The following is a 19,887-nucleotide window of genomic DNA, read 5'->3' as shown; positions in this document are numbered from 1 at the left end:
TCTGTTGTTTTGGTCAGTAATTTTGAGATGTCAGAGTCTATTTTAGCTGCCTGTGTCCCCAGGAGGTTGTCGTAGAGTTTCTTACGACAAGTACCGTTGAGTGGTGGATAGGTGAAAAGGTTCTGTGTTCTCCTTCTTCTTGGTGGGTGGTAGTGATGAAAACGGTTAATTAGGTAACTGGGTGCCGTGCCATGGGTTACTTTGAAAATGAGACAGTAGAGTTTGAATTGTGTTCTTGCTTTTATTGGTAGCCAGTGAGATTCTAGGTATGCATTGGTAATGTGGTCGTGTTTGCTGAGTGAGTATATGAGTCTGAGGGCTGTGTTCTGGATGGTCTGTAGTTTTTTTATTGTGTTGGTCGGGCAAGGTAAGTAGAGGCTGTTGCAATAGTCGACAATACTTAGCACAAGGGATTGGACAATGATCCTGAATTGGTCTTTGTTAAAGAATTTTCTGATTTTTCTTAAATTTCGCATTGTGAAGAATGCTTTTTGGGTGATTTTTTGGATTTGTGTTTGCATTGTGCAGCATCTATCTAAATGTATTCCTAGGATTTTGAGGGAGTTCTGTATAGGGTACTTGATTGAGTTTACTTCCAGTTCTGTTAGGGATGGTTTTTTGTCCTTCTCTAGTAATAAGAATTTGGTATTGTCGGAGTTCAGCTTCAACTTGTGATTTGTCATCCATTTTTCCACTGTTTCTAATGTAGTTTTCAGGCGTTCTGTGGAGATTGGGTTGTGTATGTCGAATGGAAGGAGGATGGTTATGTCGTCTGCGTAGCTGAGAGAAGTAATATTTTGGTCGTCTAGGGTGGTGCCTAGGGAGGATATGAATAGGTTGAAAAGTGTGGGGGAGAGGGGAGAGCCTTGTGGTACTCCACATGGATTGGACCATGGTTCAGATAGAATGTTTTTAGATTTGACTCTGTATGTTCTAGTTTTAAGGAAGCCTTGGAACCAGTTATGAACTTTACCTGAAATTCCTATTGCGTCTAGTTTTTGGAGAAGTATGGAGTGGTCCACTAGATCGAATGCAGCTGAGAGATCAAATTGGATGATTAGCAGTCTGTTTCCTTGGCTGAGGTGACTTCGAGCTATGTCTAGTAGAGATACCAGGAGAGTTTCTGTACTGTAGTTGGTTCTGAATCCGGATTGGGATGGATGTAAGATGTTGTGGGCTTCAAGGTAGGTGGACATTTGTTGTGCAACTAGTCCTTCTATTATTTTGACGTATGTTGGGATAGAAGCGATTGGTCTGTAATTTGATGGGTTATTTGTTAGACCTTTGGGATCCTTCAGTATAGGCGTGATTATAATTTCTCCGAGGTCTGGTGGGAACTGGCCTTCCCTGAGTGTGGTTTGCAGCCATAATGTGTAGCTAGCTTTGAAGTTGGTGGAAGCTGTTGCTAGTAGGTATGGTGGGCAGTTATTCAGATCACATGATGATTTGCAATATTTTTTGTATAGCCTGTCCAGTTCAGTCCACTGGGTTGTAGGGAAGTCGGTCCAGAATCTGTCTGCTGATATTGCTTCATCTGTTATGGGTTTTATTAGAGTCTTGTCTGTGTTGTTTTGTGAGTTGTTGAATGTTGTTCTAATTGAGATGATTTTATTTTTGAAGTGGTCTGCTAATTGGGAGGCTGTAGGTGTTAGGTTTTCCTGGGTGGCTAGACATGGTTTAGTGTCGGTAAGGTTTCTTACTAGGTTGAACAGTTTTTTTGTGTCTGGTTTGTCGGTGCCTATGAGGTTGGAGTAATAGTCTGCGTTTTTCCTTCAATTTGATTTTGTATTGCTTGATTTGGGTTTTCCATTCTGTTTTAGTAATTTCTTGTTTCTGTTTTATCCATGCCCTTTCTAGTTGTCTACATTTCCTTTTTAGTTGTAGGAGTTCGGTGTCAAACCATTTATCTGATTGTCTGTGTATTTTGTTTTTTTCTTTTAGTGGTGCTAGTTTGTTCAAGGTCGATTCGCTGAGAGACCGCCAGGTTTTTATGAATTCACTAGGGTTGCTGGAATCTATTGCTGGGTCCACTGCGCTCCAGAATGTGTTCGGTTCGATTTTCTGTCTGGTCATAAAGCTTGTTTTGAGGGGGGTGGGTTTATTTTTGTTGTGTTCCCAGTTGATGGTGAAGTTGTATTTATAGTGGTCCGACCATAGGGTGGGTTGCTAGGTGCCGTTGGTGATTTGGATGTTTTGTGAGTTGAGGTTTGGGGATGAGAATGACAGTCTTTGGTATCCAGAGCAGATATTGTGATGTCATAATGCCTTATTCCACCAGTGCCTAAGAGCCAATCACATCAGTGATGTCACAATGGCTTCATTATCCTTGGCTCACATAAGAATCAGAGTATGAATGGCCACAACCACTGTCCCACAAGCTTTGCTTTGAAGAATGCTGGTGTAGAAGGACTGAGGTTGAGATAGACACTGAAGAATGACAGTCTTTGGTATCCAGAGCAGATATTGTGATGTCATAATGCCTTATTCCACCAGTGCCTAAGAGCCAATCACATCAGTGATGTCATAATGGCTTCATTATCCTTGGCTCACATAAGAATCAGAGTTCAGAGGAGAGCGACACGACTGATTAAGGGGATGGAAAACCTTTCATACGCTGAGAGATTGGAGAAACTGGGTCTCTTTTCCCTGGAAAAGAGAAGACTTAGAGGGGATATGATAGAGACTTACAAGATCATGAAGGGCATAGAGAGAGTAGAGAGGGACAGATTCTTCAAACTTTCAGAACATAAAAAAACAAGAGGGCATTCGGAAAAGTTGAAAGGGGACAGATTCAAAACAAATGCTAGGAAGTTCTTCTTTACCCAACGTGTGGTGGACACCTGGAATGCGCTTCCAGAGGACGTTATAGGGCAGCGAACGGTACTGGGGTTTAAGAAAGGATTGGACAATTTCCTGCTGGAAAAGGAGATAGAGGGGTATAGATAAAAGATTACTGCACAGGTCCTGGACCTGATGGGCCGCCGCGTGAGCGGACTGCTGGGCGCGATGGACCTTAGGTCTGACCCAGCGGAGGCATTTCTTATGTTCTTATGTTCTTATGTTCTTATGAATGGCCACAACCACTGTCCCACAAGCTTTGCTTTGAAGAATGCTGGTGTAGAAGGACTGAGGTTGAGATAGACACTGAAGAATGAGTCTTTGGTATCCAGAGCAGATATTGTGATATCATAATGCCTTATTCCACCAGTGCCTAAGAGCCAATCACATCAGTGATGTCACAATGGCTTCATTATCCTTGGCTCACATAAGAATCAGAGTATGAATGGCCACAACCACTGTCCCACAAGCTTTGCTTTGAAGAATGCTGGTGTAGAAGGACTGAGGTTGAGATAGACACTGAAGAATGACAGTCTTTGGTATCCAGAGCAGATATTGTGATGTCATAATGCCTTATTCCACCAGTGCCTAAGAGCCAATCACATCAGTGATGTCACAATGGCTTCATTATCCTTGGCTCACATAAGAATCAGAGTATGAATGGCCACAACCACTGACCCGCAAGCTTTGCTTTGAAGAATGCTGGTGTAGAAGGACTGAGGTTGAAATAGACACTAGAAATGACATGGGTTTATTTCCCACGGGTATCCGCAGGGACGGGAACGGTGATGAATTTTGTCACCGTGTCATTCTCTAATTATGCAGCCAATGGGCTCCACATCTTATTGAACATCATACTAGACCCCAAACACTCCGCATTCATTCTCTCATATTTATACGTGGAACAAATATTTGCCCACCAAAATGTGTAATTCAGTCTGTCGTAACTCTTCCAGTTACGCGTAATCATCTGGATGACTATTCCGGTCAAAATCAAGAAGAGCCGGCTTTTATATCTATCTAAAGAAGGCTTAATATGCAATATTGTACCACAGATTATGGCTTCGTAGGTTAACGGGATTGATGAAAGCGCATTTACTAATATCTGATATGTACTACTCTTATGGTGGACTTTCCAAAATTCTGAGGACTGTTTTTAGAGAGATTTTGCTGAGTGACTAAAGAGTTACCAATTAGAACTGCCCCCCCCCTTTTTAAAAAAAAAAAAACTTTATTCATTTTTAAACTCACAATAAGTATAACACAAATACAATCATTTTATACTTTAACATTATTTATTATATCATCAAATTATATCTTTCATCAAATATCCCCATCCCTTATATCCAACAATTAATCATAAGCAGAAGAAATCATAAAATATTCCCACCCCCCACCCCACCCTAGTTGATCAGCCCCTTTTGAAAATTGCAGACCTGAGGTGAATTCAGCTGTGAGGGTGGTGCCAGCAGAAGAGCTTTCTCTCCCCCCTCTCCCTTCTCGCTGATGAATGGATGCATGCGCAGACTATTTTTTTTTTTTTTTTAGTTTTACTAACCCAGCGAGCTCGTGGTTTTAACCCACTTTAAACCCGTGGGTTAAAACCATGGGCTCACAGTGCGGGGAAAGGCAGGAGATATTCAGAGTGGCAGGCAGAAGAGATTCAGGGCAGAGCAGGGGAGAGATTCGGGGCAGAGCACGAGATCGGGGCAAAGAGATAAATATTGTCGGGCAGCAGAGAGCAGGGCGGCAGTGGAACTGGAGAGTCGGAAAGGACATTTGCAACTGGTCCCCAGCAGTCGCTTCTTCCTGTTGATCGGCCAGTCCAGTCGGTTTGCACGATTTCTTTTGTGAATCGGGTCCCTGCCTGCTTTGCATGTGCGGATCGGAATCGGATCGGCAAAGAGTTAAGTCAATCGGGCCGGAGTAAAATCGGGTCACAAAGGGATCGCAGACCGATCGGTACACGATTGGTTTGCTTAGTAAAACTAGTCCAATGTGTCCCAATCCACTGGGCCACTTTTTTTGACCTTAGGCCAGTTGCGGCCTACATCAGTGCTTCTCAATTGTCTCCTGGAGGTCCATCTAGCCAGTTGGATTATCAGCGAATATGCGTAAGATAGATTTGCATGCAACAGGTCTTTGTTATAGGCAAATGTATTTCATGTATTTCTCCCAGTTATTCTTTCCCCATTTAACCCCAAAATATTATGTAACATCTTTCTTCTCTCATGTATTATTTTCCCATGTTCTCCAATTCATTATGTAACTTCTTTCTTCATGCATTCTGTAATTCGCTGACTGTCCAGCCTTCTTTCTATGTGAACCGCCTAGAAGTCATTTTGACCATGGAGGTGTAGAAAAATAAAGTTATTATTATTATTAATTATGGCAATCCTGATAATCCAACTGGCTAGGGTATAGATAGAAGATTACTGCACAGGTCCTGGACCTGTTGGGCCACCGCGTGAGCGGACTGCTGGGCACGATGGACCTGGGGTCTGACCCAGCAGAGGCATTTCTTATGTTCTTATGCCTCCAGGAGAGTGTTGAGAAGCTGTAGGCCGCAACTGAAAACATTCCTAAAGTCAAAAAAGTAGCCTAGTAGCTTTAGCTGCTCAGCAAATTTGTCGAAAATTGTCCCTCTGTGCCTTTGCAAAAACTCCTGAGCAAGCGCTTTAGGCCAGGGGTCTCAAAGTCCCTCCTTGAGGGCCGCAATCCAGTCGGGTTTTCAAGATTTTCCCCAATGAATATGTATGAGATCTATGTGCATGCACTGCTATCAATGCATATTCATTGGGGAAATCCTGAAAACCCGACTGGATTGCGGCCCTCAAGGAGGGACTTTGAGATCCCTGCTTTAGGCTAACATTATCCCTCCTTTCTCTTTATTCCAGATACAGATGTTAGAATGAATAAAACCAATTACTTATTGTGCTTCTTCTGAAGGATACTGAACTGTCTAGTTTTAATATACGATTAAAGAGGCTTGTTGCCAGTGAATAACCAATTGACATTGGAAGCACGTAGGAAAAGACAACTGGATCCTGTTTAGAGTTCACCCAAGATTTGGTTTTATTTCTTTAAAACAGAGTTAGTATGGCTGAAGAAGCTGCTGTGAGGTCGTTGCGAGAGAAACTCTATGCACACAGGTCGGAACTTCTTGCAGCTTTCCGGAAGTATGACCAGGAGGAGACAGGTATTAACATTGCACTGTAGACCACAGCTCCAGCAAAGTCGCATGGTGATTTGGTGACTCCAACACATCTGATTATATCGGCACAACCAGAGAATGCAAAGTAACCAGAGTCACCTCTTCAATGCGTGCATATAGGTTCATAGTCTAAAGCGTGCGAGGACTTCATTGTGCCAATAGCTGAGCGTGGACAACTGAGCGCAGGACTTCATCGCGCCGAAGAAAAAAACGTATTTTAAAGGGCTCCGACGAGGGGTGTTGGTGGGGAACCCCTCCACTTTACTTAATAGAGATCACGCTAGCGTTGTGGGGGGTTTGGGGGGTTGTAACCCCCCTCATTATACTGGAAAAAGTTAAGTTTCCAGTATAATGTGGGGGGTTATACCCCCCACACCCCCTCAACATGGCAGCGTGAGGCAGCGCGATTCCTATTCCCCCCCACACCTCCCGTCAGAGCCCTTTAAAATACGGGTTTTCTTCAGCGCGATTAAGCCCTGCGCTCAGTTGTCCGCGCTCGGTTGTCGGCGTGCCTTTGTCCTCACGTGCTTTTGACCCGTCACCGTGCATATATCTGGTGAATACGAGGGGGTGCTGAAAAGTTCTCAGACCAGCCAAAACGAGAATGACGCGGATGTGGTTCAATCAATGATCTGAAGCAATGTCAAAACAAAGAATTTCGTTTCTGCAAATTGGCACTTTATGAAATAAGATAACACTCTTTTCAGCTAAAATAACGCTCAGAATTTAGGAAGCTGGTTGGCTGAGCTGAGAACTTTTCTGCACCCTCTCATATGTAATAAAAGTGAGCCAAATAAAGGACAATCAAGCCATTGTGACATCACTGATGAGGTTGGCTCTAATTGGTGGAATGAGGCATTATGACATCACAATCTCAGCTCTGGTTACCAGACACTGAAACTCTTCACGCTACCAGGGGGTGCTGAAAAGTTCTCAGCCCAGCCAAGAAGAGAATGATGTGGATAGGGTTCAATCAATGATCTGAAACAATGTCATAACATAGAATTTCGTTTCGGCTACGGTGACAAAATAAAGCTCAGAATTTAGAAAGTTGGTTAGTGGGGGCCGAGAACTTTTCAGCCTAGGTCTCTGAAAACCAGACCAGTTTGCAGCCCTTAATGACTGGAATTGCCTACTCCCAGCATAAAGTCTCCCAGTTTTTCTTCTCTCTCCTGATTATTTTTTAAGCAGCAGTAACAGTCACTTTAATTCAATTCTAAATTGTCCAACTAGTTCTCTCACTCTATTTCTGAAAATTAGTTGAAAAATGACTTTAAGAAAATTTTGATGATCCAGTTTAAAGATGGTCTTTGTCTCCTTCTGTGTTATTAAATGTATATTCCTGTTATAGAGACAATACAGGTGTAACGGGCAGAAGTATGGCAACCCCCAGCAGCAAAATAAAATTGATTTAAAATTAAAAATGTGACATAATCCAAAATGTCCTGGGGAAGTTTCTCACCAGTAAGAAAGGATGCCATTTTGCATGACTCTAGGAGGTTCTTTTGATTAATTTCACACAGATTTAGGTTAATTACACTTTAATTAGTGAACCTAATCTTGTGATTCACCAATCTGTCTTAGGGGGCCCCCCAGCCAGCCAGGTTTTCAGGATATCCACAATGAATATTCATGAGATCAAATTTACATACACTGCCTCTGCTACTGGTATGCCACTTATCTCATGCATATTCATATCCTGAAAACACGACTGGTTAGGGTTCTCTCAGGACAAGTTTGGGAACCCCTAATCACACATTAGGGATGTTAGATCCTATTTACCGATAATTGCCTTTGTAAAGACAGCAGAATTCTATAACTACAATTACTGTTTTTTATGTAACCAAATGTGAGTCACGTCACAGGATTTTAACTTACCACTTATGGGGTAATGTCTCCAAATGGGTTTGTTTTGTGAATGAACTTCACTCGTAAGACAGAACATGTCGGTTATGATTTCTTGTATTTCCCACTAGTGCTCTGTAGTGGCAGGGGGTTCTGGTAATTGTTAAATACAAACGCACATTTGGCTCGCTTTTCACATGTCGTGGCTCCAAGACTCCCGACTGACATCAAGATGGAAACATTCCATAACAGATGTTATGGAATGCGGAACGCGATCTAGGAGTGATCATTAGCGAGGACATGAAGGTAGCCAATCAAGTGGAGAAGGCTTCCTCCAGGGCAAGACAAATGATGGGATGTATCCGCAGAGGTTTCGTCAGCAGGAGACCTGAAGTTATGATGCCGTTGTACAGAGCCATGGTGAGACCTCACTTGGAGTACTGTGTTCAGTTTTGGAGACCACACTACCGAAAGGACGTGCTGAGGATCGAGTCGGTTCAGCGAACGGCCACCAGGATGGTCTTGGGGCTGAAGGATCTCACGTATGAAGAAAGACTAAAGAAATTACGGCTGTACTCACTTGAGGAAAGAAGAGAACGGGGAGATATGATTGAAACATATAAGTACATCACGGGAAGCATCGAGTCAGAAGATGATATCTTCTGGCTCATGGGACCCTCGACCACCAGAGGGCATCCGCTGAAGATCAGGGGAGGGAAGTTTCATGGTGACTCCAGGAAGTACTTCTTCACCGAAAGAGTAGTGGATCATTGGAACAGACTCCCACTCCAGGTGATAAAGGCCAGCAGCGTGACGGATTTTAAGAGAAAATGGGATACTCACGTGGGATCTTTAAGGGAGTAAATTCAGGGGAGGGGATACTTGGAATGGGCAGACTTGGTGGGCTATAGCCCTTTTCTGCCGCTTTTTCTATGTTTCTATGATGGCAGATAAAGGCCAAATGGCCACAGCATCCACTATCTCCTCCTCTCCCTATTGGCTAAGGCTCTTAACATTTGCATCTTCTCTTCCTATTGGCTAAAGCTCTTTACATCTGCATTGTGAGGTCATAGGGCTTTATGGTTATAGAAACAGACTCCCACTCCAGGTGATAAAGGCCAGCAGCGTGATGGATTTTAAGAGAAAATGGGATACTCACGTGGGATCTTTAAGGGAGTAAATTCAGGGGAGGGGATACTTGGAATGGGCAGACTTGGTGGGCTATAGCCCTTTTCTGCCGCTTTTTTTTCTATGTTTCTATGATTCCGAAAAAAAACAAAACCAAAACCCCACTTTTCTTTGACAGCTAACTCAAAATAATTTATTAAAAAATTTATATACTGTATAGTGATTATACGGTTTACAAAGATTACAATCATAGCAAGTTAAACACCAAATTCAGACACAATTACAGAACAGCTCTAAAAAAAAAAAAAAAACCCCAAATAAACCTAATATAGGAAATTGCTAACAAACAATTGATTTTTCAGCATTTTCTTAAAATTCATCCTCCCAAAATTTCAGGCAACGTATTCCAAAGCTTACAGACAGCATCGCTGTCCTAACATGAGAGATTAACCTCTTACCCTCTAAGCTCAGATTCATACTTTTTTCTGATCTCAAGCACCTTCTAGGCTGATAAATTAAAAAAAAAAAAATAAAAAAATCTCACCCTCTACTCAAACGCTCTACCAGGTCAAAGAACCTCCATTCTATCCATAATTCTGACCTCATCAAACTACCATAAAGTACGCCGCCTTGATCCTGTTTAGGCGGAGCCCGACTCAAAATTACCAGATTCGATTTCATAGGGCCTGCACTGTATTACATTTGGATTCAATGGCGGAGGGTGGAAGTCTATTAAGAAAGCTGGGTGTGCCTTTGTGTTGTTAGGATAAAATGACTTCTGCTCCTGTCATTTCATGCGTTGAGGTATATGTGTGTTCTTTACCTCTTTTGCTATGTTTTACGCCAGAGGTCAAGTTTATTGCAGAGTTAACATCAGGAAGCTAACCCAAACATGACAGTGGAAACCAGAAATGAGCTTAAATAATCCACTTGGTTTATTGAGAAAAGTAATGTGATAATTGCAAGGAAAAATTGAATACAATGAATCTGTATACAACTGGAGGCTTCACAAATAAGATAACTACCTCTTATTCTATGTATACCTAATCTACAAATAAACTACAGTAGTTTCTTTCTATAAATGTAACTAAATCCTTAAATACACTACCCAATTCTCTCTCTGTGAAACAGCTCAGGATCCCTGCAGAAGAAGGGGACCAAAACAGCCTTTCTCCTTCTTCTCTGAATAGACTTTTATGCATACATTTTAGACCATGTATATGCATTGGTTACATCAAAATTAGATTACTGCAATGCCATGTATACCGGACTCCTTCAAGCCTCTATCAAGACATTGTAGACAGTTCAAAATACTGCTATTAGAGTTATTACAAATGCTCGTAGCTATAATAATAATTTTATTCTTATATATGGAGACGTACATAGATGGATCAGAAACTGGTTGGCGGGTAGGAAACAGAGGGTAGGAGTGAAGGGCCACTACTCGGACTGGAGGAGGGTCACGAGTGGGGTCCCACAGGGCTTGGTACTCGGGCCGCTGCTATTTAATATATTCATAAATGATCTAGAAACAGGGATGAAGTGTGAGATAATAAAATTTGCGGACGACACCAAACTATTTAGTGGAGCTCAGACTAAAGAGGACTGCGAAGAATTGCAAAGGGACTTGAACAAACTAGGGGAATGGGTGACGAGATGGCAGATGAAGTTCAACGTAGAGAAAAGTAAAGTATTACATGTGGGAAACAGAAACCCGAGGTACAACTATACAATGGGAGGGATGTTATTGAATGAGAGTACCCAAGAAAGGGACTTGGGGGTAATGGTGGACATTGACAATGAAGCCGACGGCACAGTGCGCAGCGGCCGCTAAGAAGGCAAACAGAATGCTAGGCATAATCAAGAAGGGTATTACAACCAGAACAAAAGAAGTTATTCTTTACCCAACATGTGGTGGACACCTGGAATGCGCTTCCAGAGGACGTAATAGGGCAGAGAACGGTACCGGGGTTTAAGAAAGGATTGGACAATTTCCTGCTGGAAAAGGGGATAGAGGGGTATAGATAGAGGATTACTGCGCAGGTCCTGGACCTGTTGGGCCGCCGCGTGAGCGGACTGTTGGGCGGACTGATGGACCTCAGGTCTGACCCAGCAGAGGCATTGCTTATGTTCTTATGTACTGCCATACCAAAAAAGTTCTAGGCGGTTCACAACAAGGGATACAGATAAAATACAAATTAAAATAATGGACTTAAAAACAGATAAAGACAGAAAGCATTTACAATATAATGCAGAAAATATGATCAGGTGACCCCATTATTTAAGGAATATCACTGGCTACCAATAAAATTCAGGCTGATGTTTAAAGCATTGACTTTGGTCTTTAAAGTGCTAAACAGTGGGCAACCTGACTATCTTGCAAAACGTCTCGTCCTGTGTAAACCTCTGCAATCATTGAGGTCGTCAACTTTAAATAGATTGTCAGTGCCATCAATTCACTTGGGGGTCCTTTTACTAAGGTGCGGTAGCTGAATTAGTCGTGCAAAATGCTAACGGGTCCGTTATATCCTATGGACGCGTTAGCATTTAGCGTGCGTTAAATCGGCTGGTGCGCCTTAGTAAAAGCCCCTCTTGAGTACACTTAAGTCAACTCAAAACTCTGCATTTTTTTTTTTTTTGCATCAGTGCCTTTCTTGTGGAACTCACTTCCTAGTGAACTTCCTAGTGAACTTCCTAGTGAACTTCGTGGTGAACTTCGAGCCAAACTAAAATCTTACTTATTTGGATTGGCATTTCCCTCTTAGTTTTTCTTCTTTAAATATGTTTTTTCAATTTCTTTTATGAATTCTCAATTAGGCATCTCTCAATATAGAAACTAAAGGACTTTTTTTTCCTCTTTCTTTCCTTTCTATCCTGGTATTATGATTATTTGGCGTTCTTTTCCTTTTTTAATCGATGTTCGCCGCATTGATGTTATAACGAAGAGCGGCATATAAATGCAGTCATGTTAATAAAATAATATGCTTAGTTCCTTATTTCTCAGTTAATTTCTGCTCTATTTATTACAGGCCTGCACAACTCCGGTCCTCGAGGGCCGAATCCAGTCAGGTTTTTCTGGGATTTCCCCAGTGAATTTGCATGAGATCTATTTGCCTGCACTGCTTCCATTGTATGCATATTGATCTCATGCAAATTCATTTGGGAAATCCTGAAAACCTGGCCTGGCGAGGGCCGAAGTTGTGCAGGCCTGATTTATCAGAAAAGCGCTGGAGGAATCAGATTCTTTCAGGGAGCAGTCTGCCATGCTATGTGTGAGAGAGTTGGGTTTGGGCTGCATTTACAGAGCAGTGGCATAGTAAGGGGAAGGCAGGGGTGGTCCTCCGCCCTGGGTGCTGACTTGGTGAAGGCGCAGGCACCTGTCCTCTCCGTCCCCCTGCTCCTTCCCCACTCCCCTACTGCTGCACGGGTGTGCCGTTTCCCTTCCTCCGTACCTCGGTAACGTTCCCGGCGCGAGCAGTAATCCAAAACCTGCTGCTGCGCCAGCGTCAGCCCTTCCTCTGATGTTGCTTCACGGATCCGCGCCCGTGAAGTGACGTCAGAGGAAGTGCCAACGCTGGCGCGACACTAGGTTGGGTGGTTACTGCTCGCGACAGAAATGTTGAAGAGGTACGGGGGAAGGGAAGTGGCGCGTACACAGCAAGGGGGCAGAGAAGGAGCGTGTGGAGGTGGGGGTGAAGAGGGCAGGGAGGGACACCACCGCTGCAGGTGCCTCTCGCTCCCACTACGCCACTGTTACAGAGCTGTCTGGTTTTTTGGGTTTTTTTAGGAAGGATTTCCAGTAGTGAGTGGGCCTCGGCAGTGGAATCTGTGCTGAACCTGGATCTGCCCTGGAGGACGCTGCGCTCCCGCTTGGTGCGGCTTGCCTCAGATGGAAATGTTGAATATCTCTCCTGTTTTGAAGACTTGAAAATGGAACAACCCATAAAACAAGTACGTGACATTATGAGGACTGTTACACTCTCTGAGAGAATATATACGGTAGCACATCTTATTTCTCGATTGAGGTATGCTTTGTTTCCTGATATTTATTTGTCCTCAGTGTTTGATATTTACTTCAGTAACCGCTTTTAGGAAGCAATCCCCATTCCTGATGTTATATCCCCCCCTCCTTTCTCTTTTAAATTTTGTTTTTAATAATGTAATTATTGACCCTCCCTTCCCCTTATTACCCTCAAGTTCATGTTAGTATTTGTTAATTGTCTTTTTAATGTTCACTCTTCCCCCTTATATAATTACTAGTCTTTAAGCCCGTTAAATTAACGGGTGCTAGAATAGATGTCTGTCTGTCTTTCTTTCTGTCTGTCTCTCTGGCCCCCTGTCTGTCATTCTTTCTTTCTCTCTCTCTATCCTTGGCTAGTGTTTGTCTGGGGGGGGGGGGGGACAGGGACGTTTCTTTCTCTCTTTCTCTGCTGTCTGTCTGTGTTTATTCTATCTGTCTCCCTGGCCCCCTGTCTTTCTTTCTATATGTCTCTCTGTCTTTCTCCCTGGCCCCCCCTGCCTATCTGTATTTATCTGTTGTCTCTCTGGCCCCCTGTCTGTTTGTCTTTCTTTATGTCTGTCTCTCTCCCTGACCCCTGTCTTTCTTTCTGTATGTCTCTCTGTCTTTCTCCCTGGCCCCCTGCCTACTTGTATTTATGTGTTGTTTCATGCCTGACTGTCTCTCCGTGGCCCCCTTCTGTCTCCCTACCCCCTCCCAAAAGCAAGCCCATTACATTAACGGGTCCTCTACCCCCCTTTCCCTTCCCGCGGTCCCGACTACAAAGCTGGTGATTCCATCAGCGTGTGCAGCAGTCTTCACACGCTGCTTCGGGTCCTTCTACTGCCCTGATTTACTCTGGCACGTCCCTGATGACATCATCAGAGACGCGGCAGAGCAAATCAGGGCAGTAGAAGGGCCTGAAGCAGCGTGTGAAGACTGCTGCACATGCTGGAATCGCAAGGTTCGTAGTCGGGTCCGCGGGAAGGGAAGGGTGGGGTGGCAAAGGAATCGGGTCCCGGGCGGCGGGGTCAGTTTTTTGGTTCGTCCCGGGGGGGGGGGGGGAGGAGGCACTCTTTGTACCCCAGTCCTGGCTTGTGGAGGCAATCATTGGCTGGCTGGGAGCAGGCTTGTGGAGGCGATCGTCAGCGTGTAAAGAAACTTCCGTATTGTGAGGTGGAGAGCAGGGAAGCTTGATTGGCGTGCATGCGTACTCGTGTTTCCGCGACGGATCAGGGAACACGACTTTTGAGTGTGCATGCGCGGCCTAGCATTTTATTATATTAGATTATTTTACCTTTTATTTCATTTTTTAGCATTGTAAACCGGCCAGATACATGCTGATGGTCGGTATATTAAAAATAATAAAACTTGAAACTTAACACAAGCGGCAGTTTACATAGCTGGGTTTAAAAAAGGTTTGGGCAAGTTTCTGGAGAAAAAGTCTGTAGTCGGCTATTGAGACAGACATGGGGGAAGCCTCTGCTTACCCTGGGATCGGTAACATGGAATGTTGATACTATTTAGGATTCCGGAATCTTGTTGCTCTTTGGGATTCCGGAATCTTGCTATTCTTTGGGATTCTGCAAGGAATGTTGCTGCTATTTGGGGTTTTGCCTGGATTGGCTACTTTGAAAACAGAATATTGGGCTAGATGGACCACTGATGTGACTCATTATGGCTATTCTTATGTCATATTATCTTTAATTTAGTTTAAAAGTTATATCCCACATCATAGCCAGATACAAGATCTAGGGGCCCCTTTTACAAATCTGTGGTAAATGCACCAAAGCCTATTGAATTCCTGCGGGCTTCGGTGCATTTAGCGTGGTACAATCGCTACCACAGCCTTTAAAAATCAATGAAACGTTACAACGTCTCATAAGACCCACCCATAACAAACTTGCCCCCCCCCCTAAGAATTCTCACTGGGAGAACTGCTGGCGGAGGGACGTTTTAACAAGTGCTTTCACTTACACTGCCTTTTAATTCGAATCAAGTTTTTAAAAAAGAATATTTTCAATTATTGTAGGTTCAGCCAAACTTAGTTGAAACCCTGTACCGATACAAGACCGATCTGAAGATAATATTTAATATAATTGACAAGGATCATTCAGGTAAGGTTATGACTTTATTGATTATTCTCCCGGGAGCTCAGAATGGGTTACAATTGACAATCACAATAAAGTTACAGGACAATAAAATTATAGGCATTCGAAGAAGAGACAGCTGAGAAGACATAGAGAGAGAAAAGGGGAGGGGGAGCAAGGGAAGGGAGGGCAGAGATGGGGGAGTACGTATTATGGAGAGAATTTGTTCCATCTTGCAAGATTAATTTACTCCTCACCCCCCCCCCCCTTTTACAAAGACGTGTTAGGCTTTTTTTTTTTTTTTTATCACCAGCCGCGGCAGTATCCTGCTTCCGCCAACAACATTTTGCTGTCATTATACAATTAATCATTCTTTCCAGACTGGACTATTGTAATTCCATCTAAGTCTAACCAAGAAAAATCTTCAAAGACTTCGGCGGATCCAGAACACTGCGGCTAGGTTGATCTTCGCAAAAAGCACATTTGACCATGTTTCCCCGCTTCTGTCAAAAGTTCACTGGCTTCCGGTGATTTCTGGGATTCACTTTAAATGTACCTGCCTAATATTCAAGATCCTACATGGCATTCTTCCTCCCCTGATTCCACTATCCTGGAATTCTTCGAGACCTGACACTACCAGACCCGCCCACAAACTCAAACTATCTTTCCCCTCGTTAAAAGGCATCATGTATGCAGGTAAATTAGGGAAATCCCTGTTCTTCAAATTCACTGAGATTTGGAATAACTTCCCTGCCCCGCTGCGGAACCTAGGCTCATTCCAATTATTCCGAAAGCATCTGAAAACCTGGCTTTTCTCCAAAACGTAAAGCTAGCTATTCTCTTCATAACCTCAAATTTCTTATTATGTCCTTCCCTCATTTATTGAATTTACCTGTAAACCGTGCTGAGTTCTATCTTTATGGAGATGATGCGGTATAGTTTAGTTTAGTATTAGGTCCGACGTTCATACAATTCCTATGAGTTTCAGAGCTAATACCGCCGCAGCCGGTGATAAAAATGCCTAATGCAGCTTCGTAAATGGGGGGGGGGGGGGTTAATGGTTTTGTTTTCTACTGTTTCCTTGCTATTTCTCATGGATTATACATGTATGTGTTCAGCATTAGGATATGATGACTACCTTTATGACTGAAAAAACCTGAAAATTCTGGTACATTATCATTTTTTCTGTAGGGCTGATCTCCATCGAGGAGTTCCGCCAGACTTGGAAACTGTTCAGCTCTCATCTTCAGATCAACATAGATGACGCGGCGATCGATGATCTGGCTCGTGCCATTGACTCCAACAAGGACGGCAGCATTGACTTCAACGAGTTCTTAGAGGCCTTCCGGGTAGTTCAAAAATTTGAAACCAAGGCCATTCACTGAAGACGATGGGCTTGAGTCAAAGAAGCAAAGGCCGATGGGACAAGTTTGGCTTCATCCGCCATACAGTGGTGAGCCGAGAGAAGTCTTTGGAGAGGCAGAATGACCAGTCTATGCATGGAGACCCTCCGTCATCTCTATAAACACCAAGACGAGAAAGAGGTTCCCAAAGACGTTGCTTCTGAGTTGCTCACTCAATAGGATCGAGAATTTGCTAGTAGAGAGCAGCTGTGCGAGTGAAATAGATGGGACAAAATGAAAGCAAACGACTTTACCCACTGCAAGGCACAGTATTCTAAAAATGTAAATTGCCTCATAGCTTCCAGATACGAAGATAATACAGGGTGGTTATTATGGATTTTTTTTTTTTTTTTGGAACTTCTGTCCTGTTTATTGTATAAGTTCTTTCTTGTGTACCAGTGCCTGTAATCTTGCATGGACTCTGATGCAAAAATCAGCATGTTTTCGAGCACAGGGAAGATGGCATGCTCTGAAATGCGTCCTGCATAAAACACCCAAGTTAAATGTGCACAGGTGACAATGGTGTAAATATGTACGGTAATTAAAGTCACACACATAAGCCATTCGTAGTAACTGTTAGGATGCTTTTGCTGGTACAGGCAGAAGTCGTGTTATATCCTGAGGTGGTGCAATGATTAGGATTCAGGGTAGCATGACACTGAAAATAACTGTGAATCGGGACACTGGGATCTTCCGTTTCTTTCTAACTAGATAAAAACCCGTCGTGAATTATTTTCCTAATCACCGGATTTCGGCCTCAACCATTTGCTTCGCTATGCACACGTCTTTAGCATTTCTTGCAGTCATAGTAACATACGTAGTAGATGACGGCAGATAAAGACCCGAATGGTCCATCCAGTCTGCCCAACCTGATTCAATTTAAATTTTTTTAAATTTTTTCTTCTTAGCTATTTCTGGGTGGTGTCGTCCATGCTTGTCCTCTCTGTGGATCCAAAAGTAATCAGGGATCAACAGGTTGTCCAAAGCTGGGTCTATGTTTCTAAGCTCTGGAGTCACTGATTCAGTGCACAGAAAGCCGTTTTGACCAGTCTCAGTTGCATCTTGCAACACTTTGACTTCCCTCCCTACCACTAAGATGTTTTGGCTGGAGAAGGGAATAGCGTAATTCATTTTCATGCTGCAAACCTCAGAAACTGAGGCCTAAGCCAGGTTAGCGCACCTTACAAGAGGAACCGTGCCTTTTTAAAGGACTTAGCTTCACTCTCCTCTCGCGACTAAGTCAACCCAAATTTGAAATACCGTATTTGCCGGCGTATAAGACGACTGGGCGTATAAGACGACCCCCCAACTTTTACAGTTAAAATATAGAGTTTGTTATATACTCGCCGTATAAGACGACCCCTTCTTCCGCACACCTTCTGCACAACAAATAAAACTTAACAGAACATCAGAATTTATTTCAACAATTTTAATTAATTCACTAAAGCTGAATAGAACAATAAACCCATGGGAGCTGCCATGCTATTTGTTTTCTAAACTGTTAACCAAACTGAAACGGTCAATGATAGAAGGAAGATAACACATAGAGGGAGAGAGCAAGTGCCGGGCAAGTCCCTAGCAAGTTTGCTGGCATGACAGTTTCCCTTTAAAAGCCTTCAAAAGCCTCCTGTTCGCCCCCGCAACTTCCTTAAGGGCTAGACTCCACACACGGCCGCATGTGCGAGAGACGTAGTCAAGAGAAAAGGGGTGGGGCCAGAGCGCCGCTGCTTCCCGCTGCGCAGGATGAAGGAGCTGGCACCCTTGTCACACTGATGTCCCGCCATGGCCCCGCTGATGTCCCGGCAGGTTTACTAGTACCGTAAGCACCGTAAGGAGGTAAGGAAGGAGATGTTAGGGCATGTAAAGTAAGGGCATGTAAACAGTACCCGGCGTATAAGACGACCCCCGACTTTGGGGAGGATTTTAAGGTACTGAAAAGTCGTCTTATACGCCGGCAAATACGGTAAATAGTCTTGAATAGTGTTATCTCCCAGATGTTAATTAATTGATAAGCGCTGAATGTCTTTTGTACAAGGTCAAGGTCAATTTGATACTCTGTCAACTGTAAAATACATCTACGGGGTTTTCAAAGTCTAAAATAATGGGTTAGGGGGATTCATAAAAACATAACAGAGTTTTATTTGCCATAACACTTCTTTGTGGACTCTGGTGCTTGTTCCAAGGTAAGAGTTGTATACTCAGGCATGTTGGACATGCGCTTTTAAGTGGAGAATGACACGGGGACACATTTGTCCCCGCAGGGATTCAATTTCTCTGTCCCATCCCTGCGAGTTTTGTCCCTGTCCCTGTTCCTGCCCCATTCCTATAAGCTCTGCCTTAACCGCACAAGCCTCGAACACTTATGATTTTAAAGTGTTTGAGGCTTGTGCAGATGAGGACGGAGCTTGCAGGAAAGAGGCAGGGACAGGAAAAGAACTTGACAGGAGGGTACGAGAAAACGAGACCCCCGCAGAGATGGGGAAAAATTTGTCCCCGTGCCATTCTCTACTTTTAAGACCACAATGGTCAGATGCTAAAGGCTGAAAGAAGTAAGCACTCCTAGGGGTACAGTAGAATGGAAATGAACACCAAGGGCTCCTTTGACTAAGCTGGGCTAGACGCTAACGCCACCATTGAGCTGGTGTTAGTTTTTACGTGTAGCGAGGGGGGGGGGCAGCGCCCGCTAAAAACGCTAGCGCACCTTAGTAAAAGGAGCCCCAAGTTATGAGTGGATTGGTATCAATTAGCAAAGACTTAATTGTCAGCTGTAGGCGAAGACAGGAAAGTGTAGGGAGACATCTTGAAGGAACAACTCATCGGAAATGTCATCAGACGCTACCGATGGCTGCATTCATCATTCAGACTAGCAGATGAAAGCAGCGCGGAGAACAAAGAGCAGACGAGAATGCTAAAGAAACGGATGAATTCATTTCCACCTACCTGAAATGAATAGAATTAGAAAGCCAGATTCCTACTGAAAAGCTACTCTGTCGCGATTGAAATTGCATGAAAATGCGGTGTCCCTGGATTGAACCGTACAAAAGCAGCGACGCAGAAGAATATCTTAATTAATTTTACATAACATAGCTAGGAAAATCAAACTATTTGAATGATACGACTGTGCGAGACTTGATGGGCTTTGGCTCTTTTCTGCCGTCATTTTTCTATGTTTCTATGAGTTGCGAATGTTGTAGAGCTCTCGAGAATCCATGGCTTTGTCTCTTCCCAGAAATTTGTGTCAACATGCCAATTATAAACTTACTTTTTACATCATATATTTCTTTTTTTTTTCCTAAATGTTGAAAAATCAGGTATATTTCTTGGTTTTCACTGTGTATTCCTTCTCCCGGTCAAGGTTCTCTCAGATTCTTT

General features: G+C 43.4%; 1 protein-coding gene across 1 annotated transcript in view; it reads left to right on the top strand.

Annotated features, from left to right (window-relative positions):
* The window catches only part of PPEF1 (protein phosphatase with EF-hand domain 1), an 82,667-nt gene extending 64,847 nt beyond the window's left edge, over nucleotides 1–17,820 (top strand). The window contains exons 13-16 of the mRNA XM_033949734.1: nucleotides 5,931–6,037; nucleotides 12,813–12,976; nucleotides 15,055–15,139; nucleotides 16,304–17,820. Of these exons, the coding sequence (XP_033805625.1) occupies nucleotides 5,931–6,037; nucleotides 12,813–12,976; nucleotides 15,055–15,139; nucleotides 16,304–16,497 (550 nt within the window). The 3' untranslated portion in view covers nucleotides 16,498–17,820. The remainder of the gene's footprint in view (nucleotides 1–5,930; nucleotides 6,038–12,812; nucleotides 12,977–15,054; nucleotides 15,140–16,303) is intronic.
* Nucleotides 17,821–19,887: the final 2,067 nt, after the last annotated feature.

Source organism: Geotrypetes seraphini, chromosome 6 (assembly GCF_902459505.1).
Source record: "Geotrypetes seraphini chromosome 6, aGeoSer1.1, whole genome shotgun sequence".
In the NCBI taxonomy this organism is placed as follows: Eukaryota; Metazoa; Chordata; class Amphibia; order Gymnophiona; family Dermophiidae; genus Geotrypetes; species Geotrypetes seraphini.
Note: the sequence above shows the minus strand (reverse complement) of the source record. Positions and strands in the feature narration are given on the sequence as shown.